We start from the raw sequence: 14,802 nt of genomic DNA, 5'->3' as shown, positions 1-14,802 counted from the left end.
TTGTAATTCTTAAAGCAACCTCTTAAAAATTAGAGATACATGCATAGTCAAAAGTCAACAGACATTAAGGTATTCAAATTATTCAAAAAAGTGGCAGGAAAAGCAGAGAGGAACAAAAAGCAAGGGGAACAGAAAACAAATAGATGGTAGATCTAAATCCAACCATGTTAACTATAAATGATCTAAATGTACTAATTAAAAACAAGGGAATGTCAGACTAGTTTGGAGAATAAGACCCAATAATTATACATTCAGTTTTTAAGAAATCCACATTAAATGTAAAGACATAGGTTAAAAGGGTGGGAAAAAATGGAGACCAAAGTTTTGAAGAGAAAGTCTGGGTTCTCCTCTTTCAGATAGCTGGGCTGGGTGGGATAGGTATAGTGAGCTCACTACTGGGACAAGCTTAGTGTCCCTACAGACAAAAGTGGCTCAGGGTCTGTTACCCAGATTCCTCACAACAGCTGTCACTTCAGGCAGGGACTATTGTACTCACCATGCAGAAGCCTCACCCCACAATCCACCTGCAAAACCAAGTAGAATGAGGCTTCTTCTTAATTCCAAGGATCCTAATTCAGCCCTTGTCAAAGCAAGGAGATGCTTTGATCTTCCAGGGTTGTGAGTGTGTTCTAACTACCCTGGCAAGCTGGCACAGGCTCAGAAGATGTTGGTGTTTTGGCAATGTACTTCATGTTTTTGTTTTTTGACTTTTTTTTTTTTTAAGTGAGACATAGTCTCACTTTGTCACCCTTGGCAGAATGTGGTAGGATCATAGCTCACAGCAACTTCAAGCTCTTGGGTTCAAGAGATCCTTTGCCTCAGCCTTCCAAGCAGCTGAGACTCCAGGTACCTGCCACATCTCCCTATTTTTAGAGATGGGGTCTTTTTTTAGAGATGAGGTCTTACTCTTGCTTAGGCTGGTCTCCAACTCCTGAGCTCAAGCAATACACTGGCCTCAGCCTCCAGAGTGCTAGAATTACAGGCGTGAGCCACCAAGCCTGGTTTCCTATTCTAATTCTTTTTCATCATGAATCTAAACTTACCACCTTGCTGTCCATAGCAGCTTCCCACCTGGCTCCAACCAGGAAATGAGTGTTGGAAATCCCCAGAGGAAGGAAAGGGGCAGTTGTTGGGGCTTAGTTTCTGCCTCCAATCCTCACGGCTTCACATAGCTGTTCTGACATGCACAGTGCATTTGAAGGCAAGTCAAATGCTGTCAATAAGAGGCTCCTGCCTCTAGAAGCAAATAAGGTCACTATTTGAGGCATCTGTGCCCCTATCCCTTTGCAGGTGAATAAACACACAGGCTGGGCCTATTTTAAGTAGAACTATAGGGATTTAAATTGCAGAAACACTGGATAAACTGTAGGTCAGAATATGCCCAGATTAGTTTAGAAGGTTTCATTAATTTTCTAGTCATGGTCGAACATTAGTTTGAAAATGCTTGACTTCCTGCATAAATAAAAAATAGAATTTTAAATGAAGATTAGTTCAAGTTAGTTATTTTTAGCCTCAGGAACAATTAGTGGCCTCAGTCCAAATAATATCAAGTAGAAAGTGCCTGTGTCTTATGACAAAAGTTAAATTCCAAAGTTAATTATGACAGTCACTTGACTTTCAAAGTCACATTCCCCACTGTATGCTTATAGGAAAGCCTGTCTCTGCTTTCAACACGTTTTAAGTTCTTTTTTTTTTTTTTTTAATTGAACACGTTTTAAGTTCTTACTGTGGAGATTGTTACCTGAATCCTAATGTCTGTTTTTCCCTTCCTCCACAGTAACAGAATACTGATTTTCAGCCAGGTGTATGGCTGCCTAGAATAGACTGATTCACCCCCAACTTCCCTTGTAACTGGGTGCTACCTTCTCTGGACTAAGTTTCACCATGAGTTTTAAGAGGAAATATTACCCAACACTTCTTGGAAGCTTCTTTACAACACTGCTGACATATTTCCTTCCCTACTTTGCCCCCCTTTACTATATCCTACTGCTTAGAAAGATGTAAAAATCATGGTGTGCTAGCCACCACGGTGACCATGAAGACCTAGGCAAGGAGTCCGGGTTCCTAAGGACTTGGTGAAACAGAGGCATCATATCAGCCCTGGGTCATCTAATTTTAGACATTTATATGAGGGAGAAGTAAATTCCCATCTTGTGTAAATCACTGCTATTTTTGCTTTCTGTTCTACATAGCTGAATTTAATACTCGAATAGTTCCTAATGACTAAAACCAAGACACATACTCAAATCCTAGGAAAAAGTTCTGGGTTGAGAAGCCATTCTAATCTGTTCTTTGTTGACGAAAAACAGAGTCAACTACCTTTCTTGAGAAATTTCACAATAAAAAATCAACAGCCAAAAACCAGACAAGGCTTAATGAAGACCCCAAATGGAGGGCCAGTCTGAGTTTTGTATGGTTTGGTGGAAAACACACTGAACAGGCAAGCCAGAAGACAGCTTGTACTCGACTTCCAACCCCTACTGCTGCCTGCCTTGGGTTGGGGTTGGGTTTCCCTCCATGAATAATAACAGTGTTAAACTAGATATCTCTAGGCTGTCGTCCCGCACTGAAATTCTAGTCCTTTTTTTTTTTTTTTTTTTTGCCCATGATGATTCTAGTCCCTTTTCTACCCTCCATTAGACCATATACTCCTCTGGGATAAGTGAAACAATCTCTGTAAAACGCTCGTCACTGTGCTTGGTAAGGTACTCTATCAAAGTTAACTGTTTGGGAAAAAGTTATTCATTTTTGTAACTTCCACAGTCTCTTTTGCAGAGAAGGGGCTCAGTGTTTGCTGATGTCCTTGAGAATGCTTTTTGATCTTCTGTTGATCTCCTGCTTACCCTACAGAAAGCTCATTCCTCCTCCCTCCTAGTATCAGCAAGAAGAACCTAACAGACTCCTTAGGTTCCAGGTTATACAAATGGACAGGAGGAAAAAAATTATCAAGTGAAGGAGGAAATACACCATTTATTTACAATTCTTTCACTTTATCCACAATTTCCCATACAAACATAAAAACTAAAAAAATAAAACCACCACTTGGGGAACACAAGTGTCTTTCTTTAATTAGTCCAGTGAGGGAGGGCCACAAGCCCTCTCGCTCTGTGAAGGAGACTGCTGAGGCACGCCAAGGGGAAAAGGAAAAGGTTGGGAAGGATGCCTGAGAAACAGCTCCAGGTGAGAAATCTGCCTCATACTGCTGTGGTCTGATGGGGCTTCAGTTCACTGGCAAAGGGACCCAAGGGTGTCACTCCCTCGGGGACACTGCTTGGCTTCCCAAGAGGATGACAGCTACTTGCTCTCCCCACACCACCCACTACTAAATACCAAAACTCCAACAGGAATCACACATCTCATGAGCTGTGTGGGGTGTGAAAGTGATGGTGGGTGATGATGAATGCCACTCTCTGAGAAGAGCCCCAAACCCCAGGACACATAGGAAATCCCTTTCCTTGGCACTGAGTAGTCAGTCACAGCTTCTGTCCTGAATATAATGCTGACTTAAAAATGTAAGAATGAAAGCTCTCCCCAGGTTCTAGGGGAAAGGCAGAAACTAAAAAACACATGGAATGGACTTTGTCTGCCTCTGCAGTCCCTTCTTGGGGTGGCTGCTAGGGGTGAAGGGTGGGGGCTCTGTTTGCTGAGGAGGGGGGCAGGGGCTCTGTTTGCTGAGGAAGGGGGCAGAAGCTCCAGAAAGGGGAGGGGTGAGAAGAAAGGAAGGTTGGGAAAACTCTGAGACACTGATGCTTGATCTGGCTGCTATTGGTTTTCCGAGCAGCTCCACCTGCTCAGCCACACTTACTCTAGCAGCCTCCCGGTCCACTCCCCTCACAGCAGGGCTCCTGAAATCCAACCTGAAGGTGCTGAAGCTGCCTGCCTGCCAACTTCATCTGTGCTAGTGACCTAGATTGCTTTCACATGTCAACGCATATTATAAATATAAAATCATATCTGCTACAAAGAGGACATATTTGTACATCTTTACCCATATACATAATAACACAATTTACACATAATATCTTGGAGTGGGTCATCATGGAAAAAGGGTTTGGGAAGGTAAGTAGCCCCTTCTTTCTCCCCTGACCTGATCCATTTCAAGGGATGCTTATATGCTTGGTCACTGGGGCCCTTCCCAACTGGTCTGATGGGGCTAGTCTGGATACAGAAATCCATACATGTAAGTAAATACCAATGGGTATGTAAACACCCTCTCCCCCGACATCTGGTAAAAAAAGGAAAAATAAAATTCCTAGCCCTTGGGTATAGGCCTCTTCCCAGAGATATAAGCATCAGTGCCTCTTCCATCTAGAACAATGGTTGTCAAAAGCTGTCCTTCACTGGCTCAGACCGGGGCAGAAGGAGAAGGGCTAGGAAACCCGGGATAGGGAAGAGGGGTCAGGAGTTTTTTAAAAACATAAGGCGTTTTTGACCTGTGATCAAATCAAACTATGTCACAAAAAGCAACCATATCACCTGGGTCCTGGAGGTGAGAAACAGCCAGTCCCTATAGGGACAATGGGAGTTGAGACCCTGAGCCTTCCCCTTCTTTTTTCCAGTTTCTTTTAAAGGGGCAGACAACCCTGTACCACCTTTTCTGTCCTCTCTCAGACCTGGGCCCATCCACATGGCATGGAATACTGACAGTGGTCCAAGTGACACATCCAGAGGCATGGAGTGGTGGACACCAAAAAGTTAAGACCTGGGTGGCGGGTGTGAGCTTTGTACAACAGGAGTGGTTCCTGGCCAGGGTCCACAGCTTGCACAGTAGCCACGGTGATCAGATTGCCATCAGAGATGGGGGCAGTCTGGGTCCCTGGGGGAGACAGCACCTATCGGCGGTAGTGATTCGGGGCATCAGCAAACATGTACTTGAGTCTATATGCCTCGGCGAGAAGCAGCCCAATCTCTTCATTGCCCCAGTGTATCGTAGGTAGGTTCTGTAGCAGCATGAGGAGACCCTGGAATATAAGAAAGGACTTGGACATAATTCCAGACTATAGACCAAGGGACCAGCAGGCCCTCACATAGAAACCAGGACCTGGGATGGGTCCCTTTCTCCTTGGTCACATATCCCAGAGTCCAGCCTCCCTCTTCCCAAACAGCATACACCCCTCAGCCCCTCATTCACCTCAGGAAGCCTCAAAAAGCCTTGGATGATTCTCTAATTCACCAACATCTGCCTCTTTCAAAAATATTATAAATAGAAAATGACAACAATAAAGATTTTCAAGAGAGAAAAACAATCACTCATCATCTAAATATACTTCTCTCAAAGTATTCCTCTGTAGCCCTTTTTCACTTGCATATTTCTTTAAATAGCTATAATTATAATTATGATTTTATATGCATTTTGTCATCTTTTACTATAATTTCATGTTTTGCCACACAACCTTCCAAAATGATTATTCTCAATGCTAGCAGTCCCATCATGTGGCTATGCGCCTAATTTACTTAACCGTTTCTCTTTTGTTAGATATTTGCTTTTTTTAAGAATCTTTATTGACAAGACTATAGCACATATCCTCTTGCATTTGACATTTTTCTCTTAGTTCTGCTGTTCCCTTGATCACTGTGTTTACCTTCTGCCTGTCTCCAAAGACTGTCCTCAGCCTACCTGCCTGGCTTACCGCGTACCATTCCCTACGTACATGCCCCATCCACACAGGTCTACTCCAGACACAGTCATTGTTTAACTCTTGCTATTCCTTTTACTTGGAACACTTCCCTCCTCCACTAATCTAAATGCTATTTAGCTTTCAAAGTCCAGGTCCCTCACACAGAGCCATAGAAATAGCTAGCCTAAAATGTGATTTTAGGCGATTTCTTGTAATTCAGCTATCCATGTTGATGCTGCTGCTTTGTGTTCTTTCCCTGTCTGTCTTTCTGAACTGGATGTTCTTATTTTTCCCAATTATGAAGATAACAGTTGTAAGACATAAAATCCAGATGCCATAAAGAGATTTGCAGGTTTGGTTACATATAATTTTGAAACCTCAATATGTTAAGAGACACCAAAAAGAAAGATAAAATATAAGAAACTGACAAGAAAATATTTATAATACCTGCAAAAGATAAAAGGCTAATATATGTAATCAATAAGGAGTAGCTAAAATTAGTAGGAAAAAGGCAAATAACCAAACAGGAAAACAGATGAGAGACGTGAATAGGTGATGCACAGAACACCAACGGCCGCTCACACACCATGACTACTTAAAAAAAACAACAAAACCTGTTTTTAGCTGATCTGCATGTGGCCTACACCCAAGGGCAATGATTTATGTTCTCAGTGTAAATGTCTGGTACGTATTGATGAGATTTCTTCCTTTAGTATTAGAGGTTTAGCTGGGCATGTCACTGCTATGTGTGGCCAATGTGATTAATTTCTGACCAGTTATGGAATGTGAGCAGAAATGATAGATGTAACTTCTGGTATCTAGCCTAAACTTTTCCTTCTCTCCTTCCTAGACAAATGGACATGAATGGAAGAGTAGAAGTGGTCACTTAGACCATACTAAAGCCATGAGGCTGGGTGTAGTGGCTCACTTGAGCTTAGGAATTTGACCAGCTGAGTGAGAGTGAGACCTCATCTCTACCAAAAAATAGAAAAAGTAGCCCAGCTTTATGGTGGGCACCTGTAGTCCCACCTACTCAGGAGGCTGAGGCAGGAGGATTGCTTAAACCGAGGAGTTTGAGGTTCCTGAGTAAGGATGGTGCCATTGCACTCCAGCTTGGGCAACAGAGTGAGACTGTCTCAAAAAGAGGGAGGGAGGAAGGAAAGGAGGAAGGGAGGGAAGGGGGAAGGGAGGGAAGGAGGAAGGGAGGAAGGAAGGAAAGAAAGAAGAAAAAAAGAAAAGTGGTGATATTTATCTCTATGTGATAAGATTTCAGGTACTCATTTTTAAATTTTGTTGTTTACTGGAATTTTCTAATTTTTCTATAATGGTTACATATGTTTTTGATAACAAACAAAAACAGCCAACAAAGGGTTGAGCTCTCTAGAAGAGAATATTCTTTGCTGACATGGGCTATACCTACAATTTCTAATTATTCTAGCCTTGACAGAAACCTCCCAGAAGCTTCCAAATCTACCCTGGGCAAGATAGCCTCCCAAGTTACCCCAAAGTGAGGTTTGGCTGTCAGGAACCACTCTGCCATCTGGTGGTCATGTCCAGACACTGCAATATGACCACAGCCCTGGCTGTATCCCACTGTCCATCATAGTGCTACAACAATGGGAAATGCTGACCAACGGATTAAAAAGTAGAAACTGAATAGTCACAGCTAGGGGACAAAGGTGTTAATCACAAATCAGAAGCTTTTATCTTGGGGTAGAGAAGAGACACTGCTGGGGCAGGGAATGACTGAAGATTTGTTACAAAGTCAGTTCATGAGAGCACTACGCATGACATGCAGTCAGATGAAATATTACAGCTGGGAGAAGACGACAGCTTATAGGGCAAGCATTAGAGACAGGTTCTCAATTAATGGAAAGGGGGCAATCACCTTTCATAGAAGCAAGCTGGAAATGGCTGAAATAGCAGAAAAGGGCCAGGCAGTTACCTGCTGAGAATCTACAAATCCACAAAGGAAAAGGCAATATGGCAGAGTCGGAATTCGACCCATGTAGGAGAGACAGGAAGAAACAATTAGAGATTAATGAAGAAGGAATGGTAGGTAGTAAGCAGGGACTTTGATAAAGGAAAAGGACAGAGAAAACTCATTACAGAATGCCCAACAGATGGAGGAAGACGAGGGAGAACGTGAAGGGTAACAGTAACCATAGCGGCAGTTACTACTTTTCCAGCATTTACTACACACCAACAGTGCTCTAAATGTTTTATGTATACTTTTTGTCAGCTCATTTAATCTTCACACCAACTCTATGAGATACATATTGTTATCTCCATTTTACAGACAAGGAAATTGAGGCACAGAGGTTAAGGAACTTGTCCAAGGTCATGGAGAAGTGCTGGGCTGGGATTTGAACCCAGGCAATCTGGTTCAAGAGCTGTGCTCATAAGCACAATATACTGCCTGCCTGAAGTGAGAAGTGAGGAATAACACAGAAGGAACAAAAAGGAAAAGATCATGGAAGAGGCTGTTTGAAGGAAATTTTGAAGCATTGATCACTTTTTTTGTTCATTTTTATTTTTATTTAGTCATGAAGTCCTTAGAATCATTGTAGGGCTGGATGCCATATTGATGTCACACTTTGCCAAGTCATCCAAAGAATATGCTAGCCTTTTTTTTCAATTTCTTTGTCTACTAAGACATAACTGGACCCAGCAGGCAGCTCACCCAGACAATTTCAGGAACGAGTCTTGGCTCTCTGTGCATAACAGATGACAATTCTTAGGAAGTATCCCGTTTGTCTTACAGCTGAGAGACATGAACCTGCTGCAGATGTCACATTTAAATTCTTGAATGAATTTTTCTCATGCTGCCACTGCAATCCCCTCCTCTTCCTCTTAGCCACCTGCCCAGCCCAGCCAGTAACCAAGGGTTGATTAATTTTATGCAGCAATAAGGGCCAGCACAACCAAAGATAGGATGTATGGACAGCAAAAGAACATAAAATACTTACTACTAAGTAAGATACTGCATATGGAATCACTCTTCAATATTGGAACATTCCTTGCAAATGTAAAGTGTATTCAGGCATGTAAAAATACTTTCCTAGTCAAATAAGTACTTAAAAACCTCTCCTGTTTTGAGAATCAGTGAGGTAGCAAAACATTTCCCTTGGTCCCAATTCAGCTTTTCAAAAACATGCCCTTGCAAATAAGCTTTTGAGAGTCAAATTTTTATTCATTGGTTTCTCCTGTGCCAAAGCACCTAGTGCATTTGGCAAGTGTTCCTCTCAGAGCTGTCTAGCCTTCCCTCAATGGCTTGTTTTTGTTCACATGTCTAGGAATCATGCCCTTTCTCACGCCAGCTTGTTTTGAGTGGAGGATCTTCAGTTCCCAGGGCTCCCTCCAAATCCTTCTTATGGGCAGGATTCAAACTGGCAGTTCACCAGATGTCTGTAAAGACAGGGCCTGCTTTTGGGCAATGTTCCACAATTGCACCCTTGAGTTCCTGCAGAAGTGGTGGGTGGATGCCATCTGGTTCACGGGACTTATTTACATTTAGTTTATTTAGGTCTGGAATATCCCATGGGCTTAGCACTATTTCATTTAATAACCCTGACCTGTTTCCTAAAAAAGAAACCTTCAGAGTGAGAATCTAAGATTTTCTTCCCTAAGATAGAAGACTTCAGTTTAGAGTCATCAGCTGGTTCCACTGACTCCTTTGCTATCTCCCTTCTTATATATGTATGTGTGTATTTTTAGATAGAGTTTCACTCTGCTGCTCTATCTACAGTGTAGTGGCATAATCATAGCTTGCTGCCACCTCAAACTCATGGGATTGAGCAATCCTCCTGCTTTAGCCTCCTGAGCAGCTGGAACTACAGGTGTGGGCCACCATGCTCAGCTAATTTTTCTATTTTTTGCTAAAGATGGGGGGGGGGTCTCACTCTTGCTCAGGCGGATCTTGAACTCCTGACCTCAAGCAATCCTCCTGCCTTGGCCTCCCAAAGTGCTAGAATCACAGGTGTGACCTTTTCATGTACTTAAAGGAACTCTGATTATTAGTACTTAAGAGTCCCCTGCAAGGTGCTTCTCAAAATCAGCTGTGAGGCTCGGAGCCTGGGGCTCAAGTGGCTAACGCGCCAGCCACATACACCTAAGATGGTGGGTTCAAATCCAGCCCAGGCCTGCCAAAACAACAATGATGGCTGCAACCAAAAAATAGCCAGGCATTGTGGCAGGCGCCTATGGTCCCAGCTACTTGGGAGGCTGAGGCAAGAGACTCGCTTGAGCCCAGGAGTTGGAGGTTGCTGTGAGCTGTGATGCCACAGCACTCTACCCAGGGGGACAGCTTGAGGCTCTGTCTCAAAAAAAAAAAAAAAAATCAGCTGTGAGACATCGGAGGCCTTCTTAGCACCTGCTGGACTTCTTTGTGGGCCCCCATGTTCTTCTGCGCTCTCTCAGATGCTGCTTATCCCAATACGACTTTTTTTTTTTTTGTAGAGACAGAGTCTTACTTTATCACCCTCGGTAGAGTGCCATGGCGTCACACAGCTCACAGCAACCTCTAACTCTGGTGTCTCAAACTACAGCCTGCAGGCCACATGAGGTCCCCCTAGGACATTTATGTGCATCAGATGTTTTTGCCGCAGCTGCCTGTCCTGCTTAGCAGCCGACTTGTCCCTGGGCCGGCAGTCCAGCCCTCCAATGGTCTGAGGGACAGTGAACTGGCCCCCTGTTTAAAAAGTTTGAGGACCCCTGGAGCCTTAGGCAATTCTCTTGCCTTAGCCTCCTGAGTAGCTGGAACTACAGGCGCCTGCCACAATGCCCGGTTATTTTTTTGCTGCAGTTTGGCTGGGGCCAGGTTTGAACCCACCACCCTCAGTATATGGGGCCAGTGCCCTACCCACTTAGCCACAGGTGCTGCCCCCAATACGACTTTTTAAGATGGCAGAGTGACCAGGCATTTGCTCAGGTGCCTGTCCTTTAACTCAGGCACACACACTTCCTAGAAATAAGTTAAAGTCTCACAGTTTTCAGGCTTCCAGTAGGTCACTGTTCTGTACATATTTTTTGCACGCTGTTTGTCTAAGTGCCCACAATTTGGCATAGCTCACGCTCTTCCTCGTGTATGATGACTTTTCCGATTTTGAGGTGTCTCCCTCCTCCCCCTGCAGCCCTTCTGTATTTTGGTTCTAATTATGTGGTGCTGCACTGTCCCACTGGGGGGCCTCCACGTGTTCCCTCACAGGAACTCACAGAGCTCACTCAGCTAGTTCCTGTCCTTCTGAATGGGACATTAACCTGTTCTGGGAAGTCTTCCCTGACGTCTGCTCTCTGCCAATAGATGCAAGGAATAAAAACATGTTCCAGTGAGCTAATTCTGTGGCTCTTCCAGTTTCATTTAACATTCCAGGTTTAGCCTTGGCCAGAGGGTAAGAGGCTGAAAGTCCACTCTTAATGCTATGATCTTTCAATTTAACAATGGAATGTATATCTGAGACTCCCAAGTGCACTCTGCCGGTGTGGGTGGGGTGCTGGGATTATACAGACAGAGGCCCAGAGCTGCACTCTGCCCACCACCTGCACTAGTCTCCAGGGACTCCCTGCTGCAGTCAGCTGTGGTGCTCATTAGAGCCTCTGCTTCCTACAGAGATTCGAGTGAGGAGGTGGCAGGCCACTTGGAAGGGGGAGCATGAAAGGGCAGCAGGAGGGCAGAGATCCTTCTGGTAGTATAAAGAGCCAGAAGAGGAAGAGATCACAAGGAGGACCTTGGAAGAATTCTTTTTAGTTTTAAAATAGCCAATGTTTTTTGGCTAAGCATTTCTTTGTGAGGAGAAAGCCTATTAGCAATCTCCAAGGAGAGAGGAGGGCAGGGGAGGGAAGGCTTGAGGGGAGGAGAAGGAGGAAGCCGATGCTTGCCTGTGAGCAGCCAGTGTGAGTTTAGCTTAAGGATTCAGGAAGCACCCAGCCAGGCCCCAGGTAGAGAGGCAGTGAAGCACAGCGGTCCAGACAGTGGCTTCTGAGTTTCCACTAAAGACTTCCTGGGTGACCCTGGCCTAGTTACTTAATCTCTCTATGACTCAGTTTCCTCATTTGTAACATTATGGCCTGTTGCAAGTATCAAATGAGTTAACACAAACATTTAGAATGGTGCCTGCACATTAAAAGTGTTAAGAATAAGTTATTATTAGATTGAACCTTATGAAATTGCTAATATTCACATTTTTTTTGTTGTTGCAGTTTTTTTTTTTTTTGGCTGGGGCTGGGTTTGAACTGGCGCCCCACTCCTTGAGCCACAGGCACCACCCCTATATTCAAATATTTTTAACTAGAAAAACAAGCGAATTATTGTCATATTCTATTATACCAGCTCAGGCTGAGGACCAGAATTGTCGATGGCCACCTGCTACCACAAAGACCTGTGGCCCAGCTCTATTAGGAAGTCTCATTTAAAGGAGCCCCTGGGTGCCCCATGACCCAGGTCCTTATGTACCATGCACACATGTGCCTCTTGATGTGATCCTCTTCCATCAGTTCTTGGTTCCCTTTGCCAGCCAGTGACCCCAGACAACTGCTTGGCCAGGGAGAAGTAGGTATCCTTCCTCTCACCCATCTAGGACCCTGTCCTTTGCCCCTGCATACTCTGATGCCTCCTCACCAGCCCAGTTGTTCATCCAGCTGAGCAGTTGCACCCAGGATAAACCTAGCATAGTCTATTCATTAAGTTAAAAACACTTAATTAGAAACTTAGATTTTGAAAGTTCTGTCTTCACTTCACTGCTCCCTGAACTCAGAAGCACATTGCAAGTAGTAATAATATCAATGATAATAAGCTCACTGTTCTGAGGACTATTTGCCAAGTCTACTACTCTAACTGCTTTCCACGTATAATTTGTTAATCTTGCAAAATAGCCCAGAGGTAGGTACTATTATCCCCAATTAACAGATGAGAAAACTGAGGCACAGAGCCAAGTTACTTGCTTATAGTTGCATGCTTTAAAAGTGGCAGAGCTAGGATTTGACCCCAGGCAGTCCATCTCTGAAGATACTGGTTTAACCACTGTACTGTTCTGCACAGTGCTCAACTTTGGTAGGAAGGTGGCTCTTTCCCCTCTAAAACCCCTCCTCCTCTGGCCCCTCTTACATCTGAGTCTTCTTTCCTTCTCTTTAAGGGTGACAAGTGGCTGGTCTCCTGAAACTGCCACAACTCCCACTTTTATTTCTGCAACCAATTCACTTGGTTTTTCCTCGAGTAACTGCAGTTTTTAGTCCTGAAACTTCTCTCCCAGGCTGGGCCTGTTTGGCTTTCTACCATACCTCTGTTCAGTTACAGAGCTTTCTTTACATAATTTAATTATAAGCAGCCCTTTAGCAGTTAGGGTGTATGTACAAAGGTCACATCCATTAGTTCACACTCTTACCTAATGCTCTTGAGCCCTTGTTCCTCATACCCCTGCTATGACCTGTGTTTCTAAAGGATACTATCTAGCTCAACACAGCCAGGCATATTTTATCTTTTATTATTCCTAGACTTTTAGACCTGTGGGGGTGGGATTACCCAGTTTAATTGCCCATTTTGTCTAAAAGAAAAGAAGTAAGTAGGATTAACTGAGGTGTTAACATTGCAGCCAACAACCCCAGTGTTGTTCTATGGGTTATTTCCAGAGACCTTAAACCTATCAATAACCAAATAAGCTGCCCAGTAAAGAACATGTCCATGATTAACATAGTTGTAAAGTTACAGAGGACTGTCCTCTGCTCGGCTGATACTGTGATTGCTAAAAGGAGTCACTGCCCCCTCCCTGAGCTAACGTGGGCAGCACTCTGATCGTGCACAGCAAGGCTCTCTGCGCCTGGCTGGTGATTACTAAATCAAGCTTCTACTCTCAATATCCTGCTCCACCTCAGCCACATTATCAAAATTGATAGCTCGCCCAGTACACAGCCACTCCAGCCCCATGTCCTCATCCATCCTTGGGTGTCACATATGCTACTTGTTGGCAGAGCAGTGGCTGGTCCTCAATCAGCAGCCTGCAGCCTCGCGCCATAGCACCTCCTCCCAGAGGTCAACCTACCCACTCACCCTTTTCTTCCAAAGCCCTCACTTGGGCAAGTTGGGTCCTGTTTATCCCTGTCTGCTGAACAGGCATCTGTTCTTTTACTGTCTAACACCAATTACAGGGTGACACTGCTCAGGGACCATGTGGAGATGCTGCAGCTCTTAAGGACAACTATGTCATCAGTGAGAACTTAGGAAAACATTCAACCTTCTCTGGCTTTTCCCTCTACTTTTAAAAGAAAATACATACTCATTAGCAACCACCACCACCACCACAAAACCCCTCAGTTCAGAAATCTACAAAGTGTAAAAACAAAAGCCTCCAACTCCCCCCCCAGATAATGACCATGAACAACCTTCAGGCTGGTCTCTCTGTAGACTACAGAGCTGAGCCATCTCCCTCCTCAATCTTAGTCCCCCTCTCCTGGAGCAGCTTCTGGCCACCCACCACCCACCACGGGCTCTTCTGAGGTTTCCCACAGGGACTCTGAAGGATTCGCACCCAGGGCTTCCAGGACGCTGTACTCTCACTGGTCGCCCTGTCAGTCTCCTTGGCTCTGTGACCTCTTCGTGTGGGAGTGTTCCAGGGCTCGGTCCCTGGTCCTCTGCCCTTCTCTGTCTACATGCGAAGTTCTCTACGAGACTTCTTTTGGGGTCTCATCCTGGCTTTAAGGAGCACCTATTCAAAGACTCTTCCAATTTATAGATCCAGTCTAGACCTCTTTTTTGAACTCCAGTTTCCTTAGGTTTCTCTGGCTAGTCTACATCTCCATTTGGATTCCAATGGGTTTTCAAATTCAACACACCCAAAACCAAAGTCCTGATTTTCCTCCAAAAATCTGCTCCTCCTACAGCCTTCTCCATAAACTGTAAAGTCATCTGGACTCAACCCTTTCTGTCATACTCTACATCCAATTTATCTAGAAGTACTGTTGGTTCTACTTAGAAAATAGTTCCAAAATCTGGCTCCCACCTGCACTGTCATCAGTGTCACCATCCAGGTGTAAGCCACCCTCATGTCTCACTTGGAAGACGAAGCAGCACCCTGCGCGGCCTCTCTGCTTCCACCCTTGCCTACACCTACAGCCTGCATATTTACACAGAAAACAGTGTGATCCTTTTAAAATGTAAGTCAGATCATGTCCTTCTTCTGCACAAGACTCTCTC

The 14,802-nt window shown here is 44.4% G+C and overlaps 1 protein-coding gene across 1 annotated transcript in view; it reads right to left on the bottom strand.

The window, feature by feature from the left end:
* Positions 1 to 2,953: 2,953 nt before the first annotated feature.
* Positions 2,954 to 14,802, bottom strand: part of TBC1D22B (TBC1 domain family member 22B) — a 77,955-nt gene continuing 66,106 nt past the window's right edge. Inside the window, exon 13 of the mRNA XM_003789155.3 lies at positions 2,954 to 4,961. Within this exon, the coding sequence (XP_003789203.1) occupies positions 4,833 to 4,961 (129 nt within the window). The 3' untranslated portion in view covers positions 2,954 to 4,832. The remainder of the gene's footprint in view (positions 4,962 to 14,802) is intronic.

The sequence above is a fragment of the Otolemur garnettii genome, unplaced genomic scaffold (assembly GCF_000181295.1).
Source record: "Otolemur garnettii isolate 467f Iridium unplaced genomic scaffold, OtoGar3 scaffold00031, whole genome shotgun sequence".
Lineage (NCBI taxonomy): Eukaryota > Metazoa > Chordata > Mammalia > Primates > Galagidae > Otolemur > Otolemur garnettii.
This window is presented reverse-complemented; position numbering and strand designations above follow the sequence as displayed.